The following is a 19,806-nucleotide window of genomic DNA, read 5'->3' as shown; positions in this document are numbered from 1 at the left end:
CTCAGAGAGTTCATCCATCTGGCAGGGAGGAGGGTCCTTCATCTTGACCCTCAAGGTAAGAGCCAGTATAGGCCACAGACTCAGAACTCTGTGGAGCACAAAACCCAAAGGGACCCATGATTCTGTCCATTTACTTTTTCTCTTTATGTTTCATGACCGTGTAGGTATAGGTGTAGGTGTAGGTGATGATGGTGGTGCTGATGGTGATGGTGATGGTGGTGGTGATGGTGGAGGTGATGGTGATGGTGGTGCTATGAGGGGCAGGGGCAGAGGCAGGGAGAAGAGGCAAGAGGCCACGGTAGTAGCTCAGACTCGGGTGGAAGAGATGCTTTTGATGAAAAGTGGTCAGATTCTGGATGGATCTCAGGATTAAGTTGGGGTGAGGAGAGTGCGAAGAATGGCGATGCCATTTACCTGGAAGTTAAAGATGTAGAGGAGCAGGTTTGGAGGGGAGCAGGGGCGTCTAATAGCATGGGGGGAGTCAGCATACAGATGGGATGGGAGACCCTGTGCAGTGAGTGCAGAGAGAGGAGGGGGTGGGGGAGGGGAGGAAGAGGAGAAGGTAGGGAAGGGGGAGAGGAGAGGGTCCCACAGAAGATCATGGAAGGAGGCCAGTGAAAAGGGAGAGAACCGGGCAGGAGCTCAGTGAAGTAGTTCCCATGAACCTGTGCAAGTCTAAGGAAGATGCGAGCTGGCCAGGATCCAGTCCACAGCCTTTCCGTATCCAAACCATGTGCCGAGTCTCCCCGGGAATCCCAAGGTCATCAAGGCCCGCGTAGGGCGGCCAAAGCCTCCCGCAGGATCGTAGCCAACTCTGGTCTAGCCAAACAAGAAGCAGGGAGGAGCTCTGAAGGAGCAGCTAAGTATAAATATTTATCCTGGACACGCTCAATTTCATGAATGATTGGCTTACCGGTGTTAAAAATAGGCCCCATTCACGAGCCTCTGCCAGGTGTTGGTGTTATGTCCACACGTTATTATTCCTCCTCCCACAGGGACATATTGTCATGCTTGCGACACGGGTAAGGCAGCTGAGGGCAACGGAGTTGCTCAAGGTCACACACTGGTTGGTGGCAGTCAGGGATGGAAGCTGAGTCACATTGGGGCCAAAGCCGCGTCCGTCCTGCTAAACCACACTGACGCACTGGAGGAGGGTCTGAACCCGGGCCAAAGGGTCTGACTCCAGGAAAGCCATGGAGGCGTTAAGCAGGGTGCGTCGCCTGGCCTGGTTTTTGCTGTAGGAAGTCACTGGAGATGCAGCTGGATGGAACCTACCGGGGGGGGGGGGGCGCGGGGGGGCGGGAGGTGAGCAGGGACAGCTGTCGGGAGGCCATGGCAGGCAGTCTCCCAGGTGACAGAGGATGTCATCTGCCCGGATAGAACTGAGAGCAGAAGCGACGAGAGTTTTGATCATTTGGACAGGCACTAGGAGGGAGTCTGGAGGAAGGAAAGCGTCTTTGATATTTGGGGTGCTGGAGGGGCTGGAACATGGACATCGGAAGTATAGTTTAGGACCTGCTATGTTCAAGATGCTGCTTAGCCACATGGGGGCACTGACTGGAGGGTGGACATATGCATCTGGACCTGGAGGAGAGGTCTGTGCCAGAGGGACAGAATTGGGGGTCAGCAGCATATCATTGGGTTTAAGGCTACTACCCATCGGGATGAGTCACTTATGGGAAGAGTGTGGGTAGAACAGAAGGGGGGCTTTGGGCTGTGTCCTGGGACCCTCCACCATGAGGTCTGGTAGGCAAGGGGAGCAGCTGAATGGACTAAGAAGGGGTGGCCAGGGAGGCGGAGGGAAGACCGGGCCAGTGTAGTGGCTGCAAAGGACGTTTCTAGGAGGACCCAGCGGAAGAAGAGTGGTCAGCTTCATCCAAGCCGCAGGGAGGTGATAGGACTTGACTACTGACCGTAGATCCTGGGTGTCCTCAACGCGAGTGGTGTGGTGGGTCAAACCCCCGCTGGGCGGCAGCTGAGGAGAGAGCGGAGACAGTGGGTTCCCTTTGGGAGATTTTGCTGGAGCAGAGAGCATGGAAAGCAGGTGACCACAGGAGGCCTGGGGCCAGCAGACGCGTTGTTGTTTTTAAACTGAGGTGAAACTCCCTTACTATCAAACTAACCATTGTATTTGATTTGTTAATTAACCATTTTATTTTTTAAAATACATTTTTATTGATGTCAGAGAGGAAGAGAGAGGGAAAGAGAGATAGACACATCGATGATGAGAGAGAATCATTGATCGGCTGCCTCCTGCACGCCCCCTCTACTGGGGATCAAGCCTACAACCCAGAATTGAACCTTCTACCTCCTGGTTCATAGGTTGACACTCAACCACCAAGCCACGCTAATGAACCATTTTAAAGTGAACAGTTCAGTGGCACTGAGCGCTTTCACAGTGCCGTGCAGCCACACCTGTCTAGTTCCCCAACATTTTCACCATCCCCCAAAGCAAACCCCTCCCCCATTAAATAGCTGCTCCCCTTCGCACCCGCCCCCAGCCCCTGGCCACCACTCAGCTGCTTCCTGCCTCTGTCGTTTCACTTGAGCATTGCATTGACAGGGAATGATGAAACAGGTGACCTTCTGTGTCAGGCTCCTTTCTCTTAGCACAATGGTCTCAAGGTCCTTCCATGTTGTCACATGTATCAGATCATCATTCCTTTGTGTGGATAAACCACAACCGCTTATCCTCTCCTTAGCCAACGGGCATCTGGCCTGTCCCCGCCTCTTGGCTTCTGTGAACAGAGCTGCTGTGAGCATTCGTGCACATGTATTTGTCTTGAACACCTGTCAGCAGGTCTGGGTGTGCACCTGGGATTGGAGTCACTGGACCACATGGGGATCCTGTGTCTAATTGTTCAGACACCACCCAGCTCCTTTCCACAGCAGCTAAACCAGGTACATCCCCACCAGCAACGTCCAAGGGCTCCCATTTCTCCACATCCTCACCTTTTTGGTTAGTTTGTTTTTATTGGTGATATTAAGGCATTTGTGTTCCTAGCCTGGAACAGAGATGGAGAAATGGATGCTGCTGCAGACAAATAGGACAGTTGCTGGAGAGAAATTCTAGAGAAGGTGGGAAGGATGAGCCCATGAAACCCAGGCGTGGGGGGCTTCCAAAGTGGGCAGTCTGGATGCTGGGCTGCCAAGAGCAAAAGAGGGATTCTCTGAACTCCAGGCCCTGGGGCTCCTGATGGGCGTGTCCTCTGGGAGGAGCTCTCCCGCAGTGATCCCGGTCAGGCCCGCAGAGTGGGTGGTCTTATTTTATTTTTTTAAAATATATTTTTATTGATTTCAGAGAGGAAGGAAGAGGGAAAGAGAGATAGAAATATCAATGATGAGAGATGATCATTGATCACTTGCCTCCTGCACACCCTCTACCCGGTGGAGCCAGCAGCCTGGGCATGTGCCTGACTGGGAATTGAACCCGTGACCCCTTAGTTCATGGGTCGACCCTCAGCCACTGAGCCACATCGGCAGGGCATGGGTGGTCTTACTTGAAACCTCAGTTCTCATTCACAAGCCGTGCTGCTTCGGGCAAGTGGGCTGACTTCCAGAACCCAGGTGTGCTCAGCCATACCGTGGAAATAACAAAAAGTCAGGATCTGCCTTTTGGAGTAAGTGAGGCTACTTACAACCAGCACCTGGCAGATAGCGGGTGCTTATTGAACGTAGTCCCCTTGCCTTGGCTCAATCTTCTGCCCAGTCTCTGAATTACCCAATAGAAGTAACAGGTGTACCCCTCTCAGTATCTAGCAGTACGATGGCCACATAGTAAGTGCTCTGTAAATATTGGAAAAAGAATAAAGATCCAAGAATAAAAATGATGATCAAAAAAGAGATTTCCCGCTCTAACCAGTTTGGCTCAGCGGGAAGAGCACCAATCAGCCTGCGGACGGAAGGGTCCTGGGTTCGATTCAGGTCAAGGGCATGTACCTCAGTTGCAGGCTCCTCCCCGGCCCGGGCCCTGGCCAGGGCCATGCAGGAAGCAACCAATCAATGTGTTTCTCTCACATCAATATTTCTCTCTTTCTCTCTCTCTTCCACTCTTTCCAAAAAATCAATGGAAAAAAATATCCTCCAGTGAGAATTTTTTTAAAAAGGGGATTTCTCAATCATAATAGCAACAGTGAATATTTACTCGGTGCTTGCGACAGGGCAGGCATTGCCACAGGCAGCATCTCATTCAATCTGCACATGACCTTGAGGCGAGTCCTCCGCTACTTCATAGAGCGCACGTGCCTGGTGTGAGGTGGCTGAGGAGCGGAGGGCCAGGGCTGAGGTCTGACATTGGACCCCAGGCTCCTTGTCACCCTCGGACACTGTCTGTCCGGATGCTGCAAAACCAGCGGTTGAACAATCCTGGCATCAGAGAGCGATTTACTGTGCCTGAAAATGCAACCAAGTTCAAGTTGGTGCTGCTCGCCGCACCACAGCCAGTAAGGCGCGTGACAGGTGTTGGGGAGGAAATTCAGAAAGCCGGTGAGCCGAGAGGATGGTGGATGAGCCTCCCAAAGAACCGCTAATGAAAGCGCAGAATTCGGGCTTTCTTTACGTCAAGGGGAGGGGACGAGGGAGGGACTGAGGTCAGGAGGGGACAGGATCTCGGGCATCGAGGAGCCAGCAAGGGCCGGGAGGCGAACTTTGTTCTTGGGCAACAGATTCCAGTTGCTGTGGATTTGGTCTCCGTGTTCCTATAAACCTTGGACAAACACTCGTTATTGTGGAACACACTTCCTTATCGCCCCAGGGGAGGCCATTCCGAGCAAGGAGCTGCGTTCTGTTTTGTCCTGTTTTTGTTTCTTTTTGTAAAACGTAAGCAGATTCCTCCGATGCTTATTATGTCTGCGTTCAAGGATAAGCAGCTAAGCCAGTGGTTCTCAACCTTGGCTGCACATTAGAATCACCTGGGAATCTTTTTAAAATCCTGATTTCTGCTCTAGCTGGTTTGGCTCAGTGGATAGAGCGTCAGCCTGCGGACTGAAGGGTCCCAGGTTTGATTCCGGCCAAGGGCACATGCCTGGCTTGCAGGCACAATCCCCAGTGAGGGGCGTGCAGGAGGCAGCCGATCAATGATTCTCTCTCATCATTGATGTTTCTATCTCTCTATCCCTCTCCCTTCCTCTCTAAAATCAATAAAAATGTATTTTTTAAAAAATCCTGATTTCTGGGCCTCATCCTCTGGAAATTCTGTTTCTTTGTTACTAATGTTGGGGCCCCACCCCATAACAAAGAAACAGAATTTCCGGAGGATGAGGCCCAGAAATCAGGATTTTAAAAAGATTCCCAGGTGATTCTAATGTGCAGCCAAGGTCGAGAACCACTGAGCTAAGCAGGAGCAAGTGCCCTAAAGGCTACAGAAAACAGGCAGGCCGAGCAAGGTGCAGTCGGAGAGGCCAGGCCGTTCACCGGCATAAGGAGACAGCGAGCGCGAGGCTGGGCGGCTGCGTGGGCACAGGAGGGTGGGCACCAGCCGGGCATGTGGGAGGCTTGAGAAGATTGGAGAGCAAGGCCCTTCCTTGCCCAGGGCACCTCCATCTGGGTGCGTTTGCATTGCCTTCAGCACAGCTGACATCCCCGGGCACATGAATGCCATCTCGCCAGTGTGCGGCTTGTCAGCCCTCTGAGGCGGGTTGATAAGGGCATCGCGGGCAGATGTCTCCCAGGGCCCAGGTGGCTTCTCCCGGTTCACCAGGCCCACCCCTTGGTCAACATGAAGGCGCTGGGACACGAGATTAGGCAGGGAAAGGCTGTCCGGAGGCTCTCCGTCGATGCCCGGGGGATCGGATGGCCTTTTCCATGTTCCCCACACAGCCTGTCTCCCAGCATGCCTCTCCCGTGCTGGGGGGACTCCCGGGCACCCATCTTTCTGTGCCCCACTTCCCACACCCCACCGCTCTCTGGGCAGGTGCCTTGGCTGAGCCTGGACTGGCACCGGCTGCACAGGCGCACTCTTGGGTCCCTTCCACCGTGTCCGCCCCTCCAGCCCTCTGTCCCACAGGGTCCTGAAGGCTTAGCTCATGCGCATCACTTTCAACAGTAGTGATGGCTCTCGTGTTTTCTCCACGGCTGACCGTCCTCCTGCACCCAGAGAGGAGACGTTAACCCCTCCTGGTCCTTTGGGTTGAGGGCTTGACCAGCCTGCATTCATTAGTGTCCTGCATGTCATCTCACCTGACCCTCCCCACAGCCCGGCATGTTGGTCCTATGCCGGTCACAGCTTCACATCAGCGAGAAGGGACCCGGCACCCAGGAACGTCCACCCGTCAGCCGGCAGGGGCTTAAGCAGCCAGGACACCTCTGCCGTCAGCTCCGGGTCCAGAACTGGCTGACCCGAACCTGCGCGTGTGTGTTAATCATTTATCGCTCGTCCAGATAGGCCTCGCGGCCTGTTTACAGCAACAGGGGCGCTGGATGCCATGTAATCATTAACGCTGCTGTCTTTCACAGTTTCCCAGGCTTATATCTGATTTTGCCGGGAGCCGGTCTGTCTGTTTGCTCTTTAGACTGGGACAGGCCAGCGAGGCTCGGGGACAGGTAAGCCACGCTCCCTCGCAGTCCTGGATTGGCTTGGGGGGCGGTTTCAGGGGGGACTGGGACCCCTACGAACAGTGAAAGGAGGGCCTTGAAAACGGAGGGACTTGGAGATCAATGTGGTGAAGACGGAGCTGAGGAAAGCACGTGAGTGCCTAGTGTGGTGTCCGGCAGATGCGAATGTAACAACGACATTGGCCGTGAGCAATGCCGGCCATTCTTCCCAGGGCTGGTGGCCCGGGCTGTAACCTCCCGCCACCCACCCTCTCCCTGCTCCCTTCCTTCCTGCCCCTTCTCCCTCTCCCTCTCCCTCTCCCTCTCCCTCTCCCTCTCCCTCTCCCTCTCCCTCTCCCTCTCCCTCTCCCTCTCCCTCTCCCTCTCTCTCTCTCTCTCTCTCTCTCTCCTGCTCCGTTTTCCACATTCCTTTCCATTAGCTCGTCTTGGGATCAGCTATAGCTCCATGACAAATCAGCAGAGAATGAATCTTGAAAATGAAGAGTCAGGCCCCAGCAAGTGTTACTCAGACCAAGCGCTCGGGGACCAGGGTATGTACGGCGTTTCCTGTTCAGGGGTGTCCGCCCGTGGCTTTGGAACCTGGGCTTTTGCTCAGGGCAGTGGCGCCCGGCCCTGCAGGGAAGTGGCCACCACTGGCATGTGCCGGGTATGGGAGAACAAGGCCTGCTGATGTTGCAACCTTCTGCGGGGTATTGACGAGTCAGGGCCCGTCCTCTGCCTTGGTCCTTTTACATAACACAAGCTAGTATGTGAGGGTCTGACTTCAAGCCACCGGGATTCAGATCCGAACTCTGTGACAGGTCGGCGGGTAAAGACACTTCGAGGCTCACTTGCTTTATTTCTTTTTTCTTTTCTTTTCTTTCTTTCTTTCTTTTTTGAAATGTTTTGATTGATTTCTAGAGAGAGGGGAACGGAGAGGGAGATAGAAATAATGGCTGCCTCCTGCATGCCCCGCCCTGGGGATTGAGCCCACAACTGGGGCACGTGTCCGTACTGGGAATCGAACCAGTGACCTCCTGGTGCACGGGTCCACGCTCAATCCCTGAGCCCCACCAGCTGGGCTCACTCGCTTTATTTCGAACAGGACAGGCCACGTGTCAGACACACACGGTGCCCGTGAGGGCTTCATTATCGGGAGAAGCGGCAGTAGGAGTAGCGGAGGTGGTTTCCTAAGTATTTAACCCCTGGGCGGCGCCCATCAGATCGCCGGGAGCAAGGTCTGCTCTGTGGGGCTGCTGGATCGTGGTGGCAGGCGGGCACCCAGGGGCCCGGGCCGTGGGTGTCCAGCAGTGAGTACGACAGCCCTGTGCCTTCGGAGCGGACCCGGCCACACTGCCAGGCCCTGGCGTAGGATTAGAGTGAAAAGCAGCCATGTTGGCATTGTTACTGTGGATCAAAAGGACAGGAAGCTCGCGTTTTCAGAACCTCGTTCCCGAGCTTGTATTTACTTTGTTAGGCTATGTTACTTATTTATTATTCTGTTGGAACCTTAGAGCAGCAGTTCTCAACCTTGGCTGCACATTAGAATCACCTGGGAATCTTTTTAAAATCCTGATTTCTGGGCCTCATCCTCCGGAAATTCTGTTTCTTTGTTACTAATGTTGTGGCCTCACCCCATAACAAAGAAACAGAATTTCCGGAGGATGAGGCCTAGAAATCAGGATTTTAAAAAGATTCCCAGGTGCTGAAACCGGTTTGGCTCAGTGGATAGAGCATCGGCCTGCGGACTGAAAGGTCCCAGGTTCGATTCCGGTCAGGGGCATGTACCTGGGTTGCGGGCACATCCCCAGTAGGAGATGTGCAGGAGGCAGCTGATCGATGTTTCTCTCTCATCGATGTTTCTAACTCTCTATCTCTCTCCCTTTCTCTCTGTAAAAAAATCAATAAAATATATTTTTTTAAAAAAATAAATAAATAAAATATTTTAAAAAAAAAGATTCCCAGGTGATTCTAATGTGCAGCCAAGGTTGAGAACCGCTGCCTTAGAGCAGCAGTTTTCAACCTGTGGGTTGCGACCCCTTTGGTGGTTGAACGACCCTTTCACAGGGGTTGCCTAAGACCATCCTGCGTATCAGATATTTACATGACGATTCATAACAATAGCAACATTACAGTGATGAAGTAGCAACGAAAGTAATTTTATGGTTGGGTTACAACATGAGGAACTGTATTTAAAGGGCCAGAAGATTGAGAACCACTGCCCTAGAGAAACAGGTCCAGAGAGGTTAAGTAACTTCCTCCAAGTCACACAGCGAGTGAGGAGTAGGCCCAGGATTTGAAGCCCCGGCTCTATGCTGCCTGGGGCACAAGCTCTCTGCGCCTGGTCATGCTCAGCTCTGTGAGGGTCGCTATAGGGGGTCTCAGACCCCTGCTGCCCACGGCTCCCCTGGGCAGTGGGGCCTCACTGACTTCGCAAACCCCGTCCTTTCCCCGCTGGCCTGGGAACAGATGGGAAGCGGCACAACCCACCGCCCACACACCTTCCCGGTGCCCGGCTCGTTCCCGTGTTTTCTGGGAAGAACGCGGGCCTCTCCCCACGGGGCCGGGGCACACCTCCCATCTCGGGCTCCGTTCTGTGGGTGCTTTATGTCGTTTGGATACTGTCTCCTCCTTTCTAACGCCCCCTCCCTGTTTCCTCCAGCCCGGCCTCCTGAGCCATTTCCCACCCCCACCTGCTCCTTCCCGGTTGGGGCTCTGTAGGGCCCCTCTCTTTCTCCACGCTCCCTGGCGACCTGACCCTCCTCCCACGCTGTCCACTGCCCTGGATCCCTCCCAGCACCACTCTTACTCCTGCTGCCCGAGCGCTACTTGCACCTGGTGCCTCACAAATACTCAGCCTCCCACATCTGTTACTGCCCGGCCTCCAGCCCAGGGAGCGATCGCTGTCAGTAATTACAGCGAGGACTGCCCGGCGTCCCTCCAGGCCTGTTTTCTAAACGATGCCTCACCTAATGGGAGAGGATGAGGACTGCCTTGATCGGTTGATAAGGAAACAGAACTCAGGTTCCTGCAGGGCCAGGGCGGGCATGACTCCAGGGGACATTTAGTGTCACCTGTGCAAACGGCACTCCCTGGAGCTCCGAGGCGACAGCCTTTCATTCCCGTAGCTGCATGGGAATGCAGGCCTAGAGGCAGGCGGGCGGGCGGGCCATGGATGCCCTCCTTCTGGCTCCTTTGCCCCAGGCCCTTGGTCGGCAAAGTGCGGCTCTGGAGCCACATGCGGCTCTTTGGCCCCTTGAGTGTGGCTCTTCCTAAGCCTTAGGAGGACCCTAATTAAGTTAATAACAATGTACCTACCTATATAGTTTAAGTTTAAAAAACTTGGCTCTCAAAAGAAATTCCAATCGTTGTACTGTTGATATTTGGCTCTGTTGGCTAATGAGTTTGCCGACCGCTGCCCCAGGCCATCCCATCTGACCCCAGTCTGAGTTCTCCCTTCCCCTCTCTGGCACCCCACCCATTCTGTTTCCCAGGCGCCTCTGGGGCCAGGCACTGTGTCAGACTCTGTGGACAGAGAGGTAATCAGCTGTGACCCAGTGTGAGGAGTATATCAGTCAGGGTGGCCCAGGGAACAAGGTCTATGTATCTGTATGTTAGGTACAGTGATGTGTATAGACAGAGGTAGAGGTAGAGAGAGAGAGAGAGAGAGAGATTGGCATTTTAAGGAATTGGCTTGCTTAATTGTGGGTGCTGGCAAGCCCCAAGCCGATTCGTAAGCCAGCATAGAAATTCCAAGATGCTGCCGTTTTCACGTGGGAACCACAGACGGAATTTCTCTGTTGTTGTCTCAAGGCCAAATTCCTTCCTCTTCGGGGCACCTCTGTGTTTTCACTTGGGGCCTCCAGGCGACGGGAGGAGGCGCCCACAGCATCACGGCGGGTCACCCAGTTTACTTAAAGTGAACATCCCTGGTTTCTAAAAACCCCAGCAACAGCTTGCCTGCTCTCCAGGTGCCCAACCACAGGCACAGCCTGGCTGAGGGGACCCCTCCAGAGAACCACCAGGACCAGGACGCGTCCCAGGCACTGGGGACACAGGAGAGCAGTCAGCAGGTCGGCCCAGCTCTGGGGGCTCATGGGACAGGCTAGGGGAGGCCGGGAGGAAGCAACTCAGATGCGCCAGAGGGGCAGGGCCCAGAGCGGAGCCGAGCCGGGAGCCATGCAGGCGAGACGGGGAAGGAGGACAGGACTCCGGCCACGGGGCAGCTAGAGAAGCACCGAGAGCCCGAGGGGGGCGGTCCAGCGAGCTGAGTGTCCCTGGGGGGTGCTGGCATGAAGCAGGTGGCGTTTCGCAGGGGAGAGCCTTGAAGGTCCTCAATAGCAGCTCCCCCAGCCACATTCCCGCCAGGCCAGAGCTGATGCTAGGCCTTGGAGCTCCTGATTCTGTAAGAGCGGTATTCTTGCAGAATTTTACCTTTTTTTTTTTAATGTCTCACAAAACAGCAGAATATACCTCTGAAGACAGGAGGCAAAATAATGCTAGCTCTGTGAATTGTCTCTTCTTCTCGTGCAAATCAGAATTTTACCTTTTAAATCTTTTTGGCTACTTAAGAACATAAGGGCTTAATTCTTCAAAAATATTTTTTTTAATTTAAAGAAAATGTAAAAACTCATTTTTCTAGTTGTAGAGGTGGGTGTTTTTGTTTTGTTTTTCCCCAGTGTAGAAAAACTGTAGAAAAATGAATACCTAAGAGGATAATTGGCTAAAATATCACGGCCAAGTGGGAACAGCTGCTTCAAGGACGTTTATTTTCTGAGCACGTACAGCTGTGACCTGTCCTCTGCTGGTCTGTAGTCCAGGCAGGACCCCGCCTGGGACATGCCGCTCACACCTGTGTGCCTGTGAGCCGTCTGCTTGCCGTGAGCCGTCTGCTTGCCGCTCACACCTGTTTGCCTGTGAGCCGTCTGCTTGCCGTGAGCCGTCTGCTTGCCGTGAGCCGTCTGTGTGCCTGTGAGCCGTCTGTGTGCCTGTGAGCCGTCTGCTTGCCGTGAGCCGTCTGTGTGCCTGTGAGCCGTCTGCTTGCCGTGAGCCGTCTGTGTGCCCGTGAGCCGTCTGTGTGCCTGTGAGCTGTCTGCTTGCCGTGAGCCGTCTGTGTGCCCGTGAGCCGTCTGTGTGCCCGTGAGCCGTCTGTGTGCCTGTGAGCCGTCTGTGTGCCCGTGAGCCGTCTGCTTGCCGTGAGCCGTCTGTGTGCCCATGAGCCGTCTGCTTGCCGTGAGCCGTCTGTGTGCCTGTGAGCCGTCTGCTTGCCGTGAGCCGTCTGTGTGCCCATGAGCCGTCTGCTTGCCGTGAGCCGTCTGTGTGCCTGTGAGCCGTCTGCTTGCCGTGAGCCGTCTGTGTGCCCATGTGCCCGTGAGCCGTCTGCTTGCCGTGAGCCGTCTGTTTGCCTGTGAGCCGTCTGCTTGCCGTGAGCCGTCTGTTTGCCTGTGAGCCGTCTGCTTGCCGTGAGCCGTCTGTGTGCCTGTGAGCCGTCTGTGTGCCCGTGAGCCGTCTGTGTGCCTGTGAGCCGTCTGCGTGCCGTGAGCCGTCTGTGTGCCTGTGAGCCGTCTGCTTGCCGTGAGCCATCTGTGTGCCTGTGAGCCGTCTGATTGCCGTGAGCCGTCTGCTTGCCATGAGCCGTCTGCTTTCCATGAGCCATCTGCACCCGCTTCCCAACAGTCTCTCCTAGCATGTAAGCTCCACACAGGCAGGGCAAGGGCTGCCTTCTAGAGACTGCATCCCCATCACCTGGATGCTAGGGGCTTAGTGAATATTTGTTAACTAAATAACTGAATGTATAAATATTTTGCTTTAAACTTAATTCGGCATTTAAAAGTCGCATGGGCATAGTTTAAGTACGGATGTTGTTTTAGGAGTGGCTATTCAGCCCGGCCAGTGTGGTTCAGTGGCTGAGCATCAATGTATGAACCAGGAGGGCACGGTTCGATTCCCGGTCAGGACACATGCCCAGTTGTGGGCTCCATCCCCAGTAGGGGGTGTGCAGGAGGCAGCTGATCCCTGTTTCTCTCTCCTCATTGATGTTTCTATCTCTCTCTCTCCCTCTCCCTCTCCCTTCTTCTCTGAAATCAGTAAAATGTATGTTTTAAAAAGAATGGCTATTAGGAAGTACATCTATTTTTAATGTTGACTAATGTATATTCTTTCATAGATCTTCCCCTTCTTGTCAAGTGAGAGTAATCCTGAGTATTTCCTCGGGACAGTAATGCTCTCTCAAGTCAGGTTTAAAGTGCTCCGTGCATTTTTATCCTGGGGAGGTACCGTCATTTTTTTAAACTTCCCTCTTCCATATCTTTTTCCTATTGTGAATGCCATTTTTTCTAACATGAAAAAAAAATGTTTCCATGCAATTTCTGGCTGAAATCTTGGTGCACATTTTTTACTGTTTCAGGGTGAGCTTCTACAAACGGAGCAGCTGCACCATCCCTTAGCTCTGTCTGCCAGGGATCCAGGTGGCAATTTGGGCAACTGTTTCCAGTTGAACAGGGGAGGGACCACTTCGTTTTAACTTCCCCGGCTTTTATTTTCACATCTTGGGGACAGGAAGTCTAGTGTCACAAGATGTGCCCAGCGCGAGAATGACCGTGTGGATGAGAATGTTCTGGGAGAGGCTTGTACTTAAAAGCCATCCAGCCAGCATTCCAGACACAGACATAGTCACCCAACCATCTCACAAATGGAGAAACTGAGGCCAGAGAGGAGCAGGGGGTGCCCAGGAGCAGGGGTCCCCCGTGCGGGTGTCTCCACCAGGGCTCCTCGCCGACTCCCCTGAGTTACCTATCACTGGCAGCAGGAGTCTAATGGCTGCTTCCTTTTTCTTCTTCCTCAGGAACAAAAAAAGCCCAGTCCCAAACCTGAGAAAGAAGCCATGAAGCTCAGTGACAAGGACCCGGCCGCTAACAAAGAAAGCGATTTGGAGGAAAAGAAATCGGTCAGTCCTGGCTCCCTTACCTCTTACCGGAGCGCCTGGGGACTCAGGGGCTGTCCCTCCTTGCCCCTCCCGCCCCGGGGACATGCAGGCTACGGGGGTCAGGCCAGGGGACAGAGGCTGCATGCAGGGTGACATGGGAAGTACCGTGAAGTGTACGCGGCGAGGCACAGGCCTCAGGTGGCTTGCACTGCGGTTGATAAAAATCCTCTCTGCAGGTGACCTTCCGGATTTGGAGGGGGGAGGTATCTCCATTCCAGAGGTCATCTCTCTAGATCAAGGGGACATTGACGTGGAGAGGGATGTTGGCATCGTCCTTCAGGATACACTGTAACCGGTCCTCCACCCACCACAGGCCCAGGTCACCGCCCCCTCCTCCAGGAAGTCCTCAGCACTTAGAAAGCCTCTCTCCCCCTCCTCAGGACTCCCTGAGCCCTCTCTCCAAACCAGATGCAAAAACCAGGAGCCGGTCAGCACCCTCTCTGTGCTGGACCTTCACACCCGGGGTTCTCATTCGCTTCTCCCGGCCACACTAGGGTGAAGGCATCGCCACCCAGATTTCAGGCGATGAAGCGAAGCTTGGTGAGGGCTGAGGCCACTTGTCCAAGGCTCTGCAGCCAGTTCAAGGTGGATCCGGTCTCATACCTCCACCCGTGTGTGCCTGGTCTCCTGTGATGGGTGTGGGAGCTACCAGGACTCAGGGGAGAAAATGTCCACATTTATATGAAATCTTTACTTAGCAGGACAAAGATCAACACGCATATTGGCTAGACGGCCAGGGAAGTGTGAACTGGGCAGCCTGGACGCCATTATCCTCACCTCGCAGGTGTGAAGGGGGGGCCACCTGCCAGGCCATCCAGAATCCTGCTATAGACACTCCCTCCAGTGCCGGGGTCCAACCCCAGCAGGTCCAGGGGTCCCCAAAGGTGTGGACGGAGTCGGCGAAGAGGGAAAGACTTGGAGGCAGCGTTCTGTTGATCAGCATGGTTGGGTTCTCTTGCCTGGTTCTATTGCCAGGTTCTGTAGGTTCTCCAGCCAGGTTCTCCAGGTTCTCCAGCCAGGTTCGGTAGCCATGTTCCCTTGCTAGGTTCTCCAGCCAGGTTCTGTCCAGGTTCTCCAGCAGGTTTGGTCACCAGGTTCTAGTCAGGTTCTCTTGTCATGTTCTATCCAGGTTCTATAGCCAGGTTCTGTCTCTAGGTTCTTCAGCCAGGTTCTCTCGCTAGGTTCTGTCTCTAGGTTCTGTCTCCAGTTTCTGTCCAGGATCTTTTGCCATGTTCTCTCCAGTGAAGTTCTTCTGTCTCTAGGTTCTGTGTCCTGTTGTCTTGTTACATCTGTATTTATACCAGTTGATTCCAATCCTATCAATCTCTATTCCAAAGGTTAGGGCATTTCTTATCTCCATTCCAGGGAGTAAAGATTACGTAGCTTAAGCATGATTGTAAAGTGATTAATTACCTGCCTGGCACTTAGTTAAGGGGTTTTATTCCCTCCCTAACTTCAGGGGAAAATCCCTACCTGGGGAAACAACCTTTCTCGGAGAGGTGACCTTGGTTAAAACACATAGTGCCAAGAAGGTGAGCAAACATATTAAGAACAGTATGCCATATATGCCAGGTCCCTTGAAACAGCAAGGATGGACCGGCTCCCTGCACTCCAGGCAGTCACCGTAGGCTTTTCTCAGGGCTTGTATTGGGTTGAGTCATGGCTCCCCTGTGCCGGCACTGGTATGAAGTGCTTGCCTCCCTCCGTAGGCCCCAGCCACACCCGACTATTTCCCTTCCCCTAATACCCTGGGCCTTGGATCATTGCCCTCCCACACCCTTCTTGGCCAGCATACTCCCCAGGTTTAGTGGTCCAGGAGCCACCTCTTCCAGGAAGTCTTCCAGGATTCAGCCCCAGGCTGGCTCAGTGCTTCCTCTGTGTCTCCCTGGGGAATTCTCAGCCATCATATTACATGTTATAGCTGAGAGTGTCTATGTCAGCATCCTGCCCTGGACCACAGCTCCACCTAGATGGGGGAGAGGGCGCATGGAGGGGGGCAGGGCGGGCTGCAAATCAATTCCAGAAGAGCTGCTTCTCCCCGAGTCCCCAAGTCTCTTTGCGGGATTAATATGCAGAATGGCCATTGCACTGTTTCATATGCTCAGGGAATCGCTAGCCTGACAGTGAGGGCTGGCTTGTCTCTCTGGAATCCTGGTTCCCCACTGAGCGGCTACTTCCCCATGTTGTGCGTCGTGGGCTGGATGTTCACACATGCGTGTGACACGGCACGCTCCCAGCAGATCTGCGGGGCTCCACGTCTGATCTCAATATGTGCTTTCCATTTAGCCCAGTCTGCTGGCTTCTTGTCTGTGGGCTTGAGGCTGCCCTGGCCTCCGGGGGTTCTTCGTCCCCCAAACACGCCTGTGACCTCAGCATCTGCTCTGCCTCTGGGAGCACAGGGCCAAGGCGGCCTGTCCTGAACAGGATTTAAAGGTGGTTCTCTGACTTGGGGAAGGTTGATCACAATGCAAATTAACTCTCACCCTGTCCTCGTGGGCATGAGGGGTCTGGTCGCCGGAACGCCGCCCCTGGACCCCAGCGGGGGTAGGCACGAGGGAGGCACCTCCGCAGCCCATTCTGAGTGAGCAGGGTGGGTAATGGCCCTGTGGCCGATTCTTTGCTTCCTGCAGGTCCAGAGCTGCAGGCAGCCATGCCCATCTGTGCATGCGCTTCGTGGTTTCTCTCCGAGCCCCTGGATAACTCTGCAGGACAGTCAGGGCAGGAGCCGTCTCCCCTTTGGCACTTGGAAACATGGTAGCTCAGAGAAGCAAAGCGACTTGCCTGAGGACGCACAGCAGCAAAGTGGCGATTGGCAGTGTGTTCCATACGTGCCAATCACATCAAAAGAGGAAAAAAGGGGCTGGAGTCAGGCTTGGCTTCCCACCAGGCTTCTACTGCGAAGTCCATCCGTCCCAACCCTCAAGGCAGGGGTGGGGAACCTTTTTCCTGCCAAAGGCCACTTGGATATTTAAAACGGCATTCGCCGGCCAGGCCATACAAAAGTATACACTTAGACATTAGCCTGCTCTATTTGCCAAACACTTCATCCGCCCACCCCTAACGCCTTGTCAGGGCCAGACCAATGGATTTCTGGGCCTTCGGCGCCTGCGGACGGACGTTCCCACCCCTGCCTGAGGGAGCCGCCCTGGCTTTATGCTGGTCTCTCCCTCCCTGCTCTGGCCTCCTTAAAGAGGAAAACCCACACCCAGGGGTGATCCTTGAGAAGACAGGTTTCCCTTGTTGCTCCAGTTGCGGTTCTGACTTGGGATCAGGGGGAAAAAAATCACTGCCCATTTCCTGTTCAAACAAGAGAGAATTGCCACACTTCCGGCCGGGCAGCCCCTCCCATGGACTCTGCCTCCTGGCACTGGGAGATGCCCTGGGCACTGCGGGAAGCGGAGCATGGACTCCCGGGAGGAGCCCGGTTCAGCGCCCCTCACATGGGGCCCCAGCCCCCTGGGACTCCCCATGGGGGCCTGGCCGAGGAGCGGGAAGCCAGGTGGGAGGAGAAAGCAGGTAAACAGAGACGTGGGCCTCCATTCCCCCCGCCCCCCCCCCCGCCCCGAGGGCTCGGGTCACAGTGTGGGTGGCAGTGCGTGCCTGTTACTGCCTGCCCCGAGGCACGGGGCTTGGCATCCCATCCCGGTGACTTTGGCCATCGGTGCTCCAACCCTGTGGCCAGTGTCCTGCGGCCGACAGCACCTTCTGCCGGTATGACTGTGCTCATGTAAGGAGACCTTGCTGGGCGGTGGCCCTTTTTTCCTTCCCTGTCACCACAGCAGGTACCCTCTCCTCCTAGGGACGGTGGTGAAGGGTGGTGGGCACAGGGGGACATGCAGGGGCGGGGGCTCCGGGAGATGGCTCCCCCTCTCCTCCTCCCCCCTCTGATGGTTCAGACAAGCAGGAGTGGTGGTCGCGGGAGCCAGGGGGGCCCAGGGAGAGAAGGTGCCCAGCACGGCCAGGGTGGGGGCTTAGGAAGCATGGCATCTGAGTTGAGACCCAGAGGGTGAGTTTACAGACAGCGATGGGGAATGGTGCTCTGTCCGCAGTGCGATTCTGTTCCGTCAGTGAATCCTGTTAAGTTCAAGCTGCTCTTACTGCAGAAAAAGACAGTCTCCCCTGGGTATCCTCAGGGATTTGTTTAGGACTCCCTCCGACACCCACAGCTGTGGATGCTCCAGTCCTTTATATGAAACTAGAGGCCCGGTGCATGAAATTCGTGCACTTGGGGGGTGGTCCCTCAGCCCGGCCTGCACCCTCTTGCACACAGTCACGGAGCCCTCGGGGGATGCCTGACTGATGCCTTTGGCCCTCTCCCTGTAAGCTGGCAGTTGAACATCCTTAGCGCTGCCACCGCTACTGTACTCACCAGCCATGACCCAGGCTTCTGGCTGAGTGGAAACACCCTCTCTGAACACTCACCACGTGCACACGATACTCTAAACTTCCACATCCAGCAATACAGCCACCCCTTCCATCCTGGGCGGCCCCATTTCACAGCTGGGCAAGCTGAGCCCAGGAAGGTCCAGGATGGCTCGGGGCCCACAGCGGAGTGGTGGCCGTCTGGCATGGAGCCCATGCCAGGGGAGGCCACAAGGTGGGCAGAGCAGGGATTTGGCTATTGGGGTCCCTTCAAAGAGCATTTGACCGACATAGTTCCCTGAGTTCTGGACTTCAGCTGTCTGTTTACTGCTGTGTCCCTGGAGCTTTGTCAGTGGCTGGTACTCACAATACACATACACACACACTCACACTCTCTCACACTCACACACACACACACACTCACATACACACACACTCACACACTCACTCTCTCACACTCTCTCACAGACACTGTCACACACACTCACTCTCTCACACACTCTCACACTCACTCTTACACTCTCACTCTTACACTCTCATACACACACTCTCACACACTTTCACACACACACTCACACACTCACACTCTCACTCTCTTACACTCTCACACACACTTTCACACTCACACACTCACACTCTCACTCTCTTACACTCTCACACACACTTTCACACTCACACACTCACACTCTCACTCTCTTACACTCTCACACACACTTTCACACACACACTCTCACACTCTCACTCTCTTACACTCTCACACACACTTTCACACTCACACTCTCACATTCTCTCTCTCACACACACACACACACACTCTCACACTCTCACACACACACTTTCACACACTTTCACACACTCACACACTCACTCACACTCTCTCACTCTTACACTCTCACACACACACTCTCACACACTTTCACACACACACTCACACACTCACACTCTCACATTCTCACACACACACACACACACACACACACTGAACGATGGCAGAGAATGTGCCTCCCAAGGACACCTGGGTCCCTCTCTCTGGCGAGTGGCTCACACCCCTGGCCAGCCTAGGATGGCAGCCCTCCCTGTGTCCAGCTCCTGTCAGCTGGCCAGCCTTTGCCAAAGGGTCCGGACGTTTCTGCTCCGTGGTTCTGCCGTGGCTGTGGCCGTTCTTGGAGGGAGCCACGGGGCAGGCTGACAAGGAGGCAGGCCTGGATCTCCGGGCCAAGTACAATAACGCTCTGTCTGCGGGTCCTTGTCCCCAGGTGCTCCTACCAGCCTAGGGGACGGGACCCTCCCTTCCTCCCTTCCTCCGGGAGCAGCGTGTGCATGGGTGGGTGCGTCTGCGTGGCTGCCAGGAGCCGCAGGGTCCTGACACCGCGCCCAGAGGAAGAGGCAGGAGGGGGTGACCATGTGAGGCTGAGCCAGACCACCCGGGGCAGCTCTGTGCCTGTTTCCTCACCTATACAATCCGGATAAAACAGGAGTGATCTATGAGTCCCAGGACAGAGTTCCCAGAAGTGCTTAGAACAACACCTGGCCCTGGCTCTCAGGAAGGGCCAGCGGCTACTGCCGGCAGCGGCGTCTGGCTTGGCTCTGTGCTCCTGTGTGGGCCGGAAGCTGGCCAAGTTCAGCTGAAACAGCAGCGTGCGGGTCTGATGTACTGTCCTCTCCTTCCCCAGAACTGGTCCTGCTCGCTCATCGTGGCCTCTCTCCTGGGCGCCTTCGGCTCCTCCTTCCTGTACGGGTACAACCTCTCCGTGGTGAACGCCCCCACTCCGGTGAGTGCCCTGCGGCCTGGGACACGCCCTTCAGGGGGCGCTGAGGAGGCACGGGGCGGAGGGGGTGGGAACAGTGTTACCCCCTGGAGCTGGGTGGTGCGGGATGCTGCAAACCTTTGAAAGCAGGTTCTGTGCCAGCTGGGGGTCTGGGGGGAC

General features: G+C 54.9%; 1 protein-coding gene across 8 annotated transcripts in view; it reads left to right on the top strand.

The window, feature by feature from the left end:
* Window positions 1–19,806, top strand: part of SLC2A9 (solute carrier family 2 member 9) — a 64,022-nt gene that overhangs the window by 7,126 nt on the left and 37,090 nt on the right. For 4 of the 8 annotated variants that reach the window (XM_036328915.1, XM_036328896.1, XM_036328849.1 and 1 more), the window contains exons 2-5: window positions 6,454–6,540; window positions 6,972–7,082; window positions 13,376–13,477; window positions 19,552–19,650. In XM_036328915.1, coding sequence (XP_036184808.1) covers window positions 7,029–7,082; window positions 13,376–13,477; window positions 19,552–19,650 — 255 coding nt within the window. In that variant the 5' untranslated portion in view covers window positions 6,454–6,540; window positions 6,972–7,028. The other 4 variants (XM_036328857.1, XM_036328875.1, XM_036328886.1 and 1 more) reach the window with 4 other exon arrangements.

This window comes from Myotis myotis, unplaced genomic scaffold (genome assembly GCF_014108235.1).
Source record: "Myotis myotis isolate mMyoMyo1 unplaced genomic scaffold, mMyoMyo1.p scaffold_m19_p_1, whole genome shotgun sequence".
In the NCBI taxonomy this organism is placed as follows: domain Eukaryota; kingdom Metazoa; phylum Chordata; class Mammalia; order Chiroptera; family Vespertilionidae; genus Myotis; species Myotis myotis.
The sequence above is the reverse complement of the archived record's forward strand: the minus strand, read 5'-3'. Positions and strand labels throughout refer to the sequence as shown.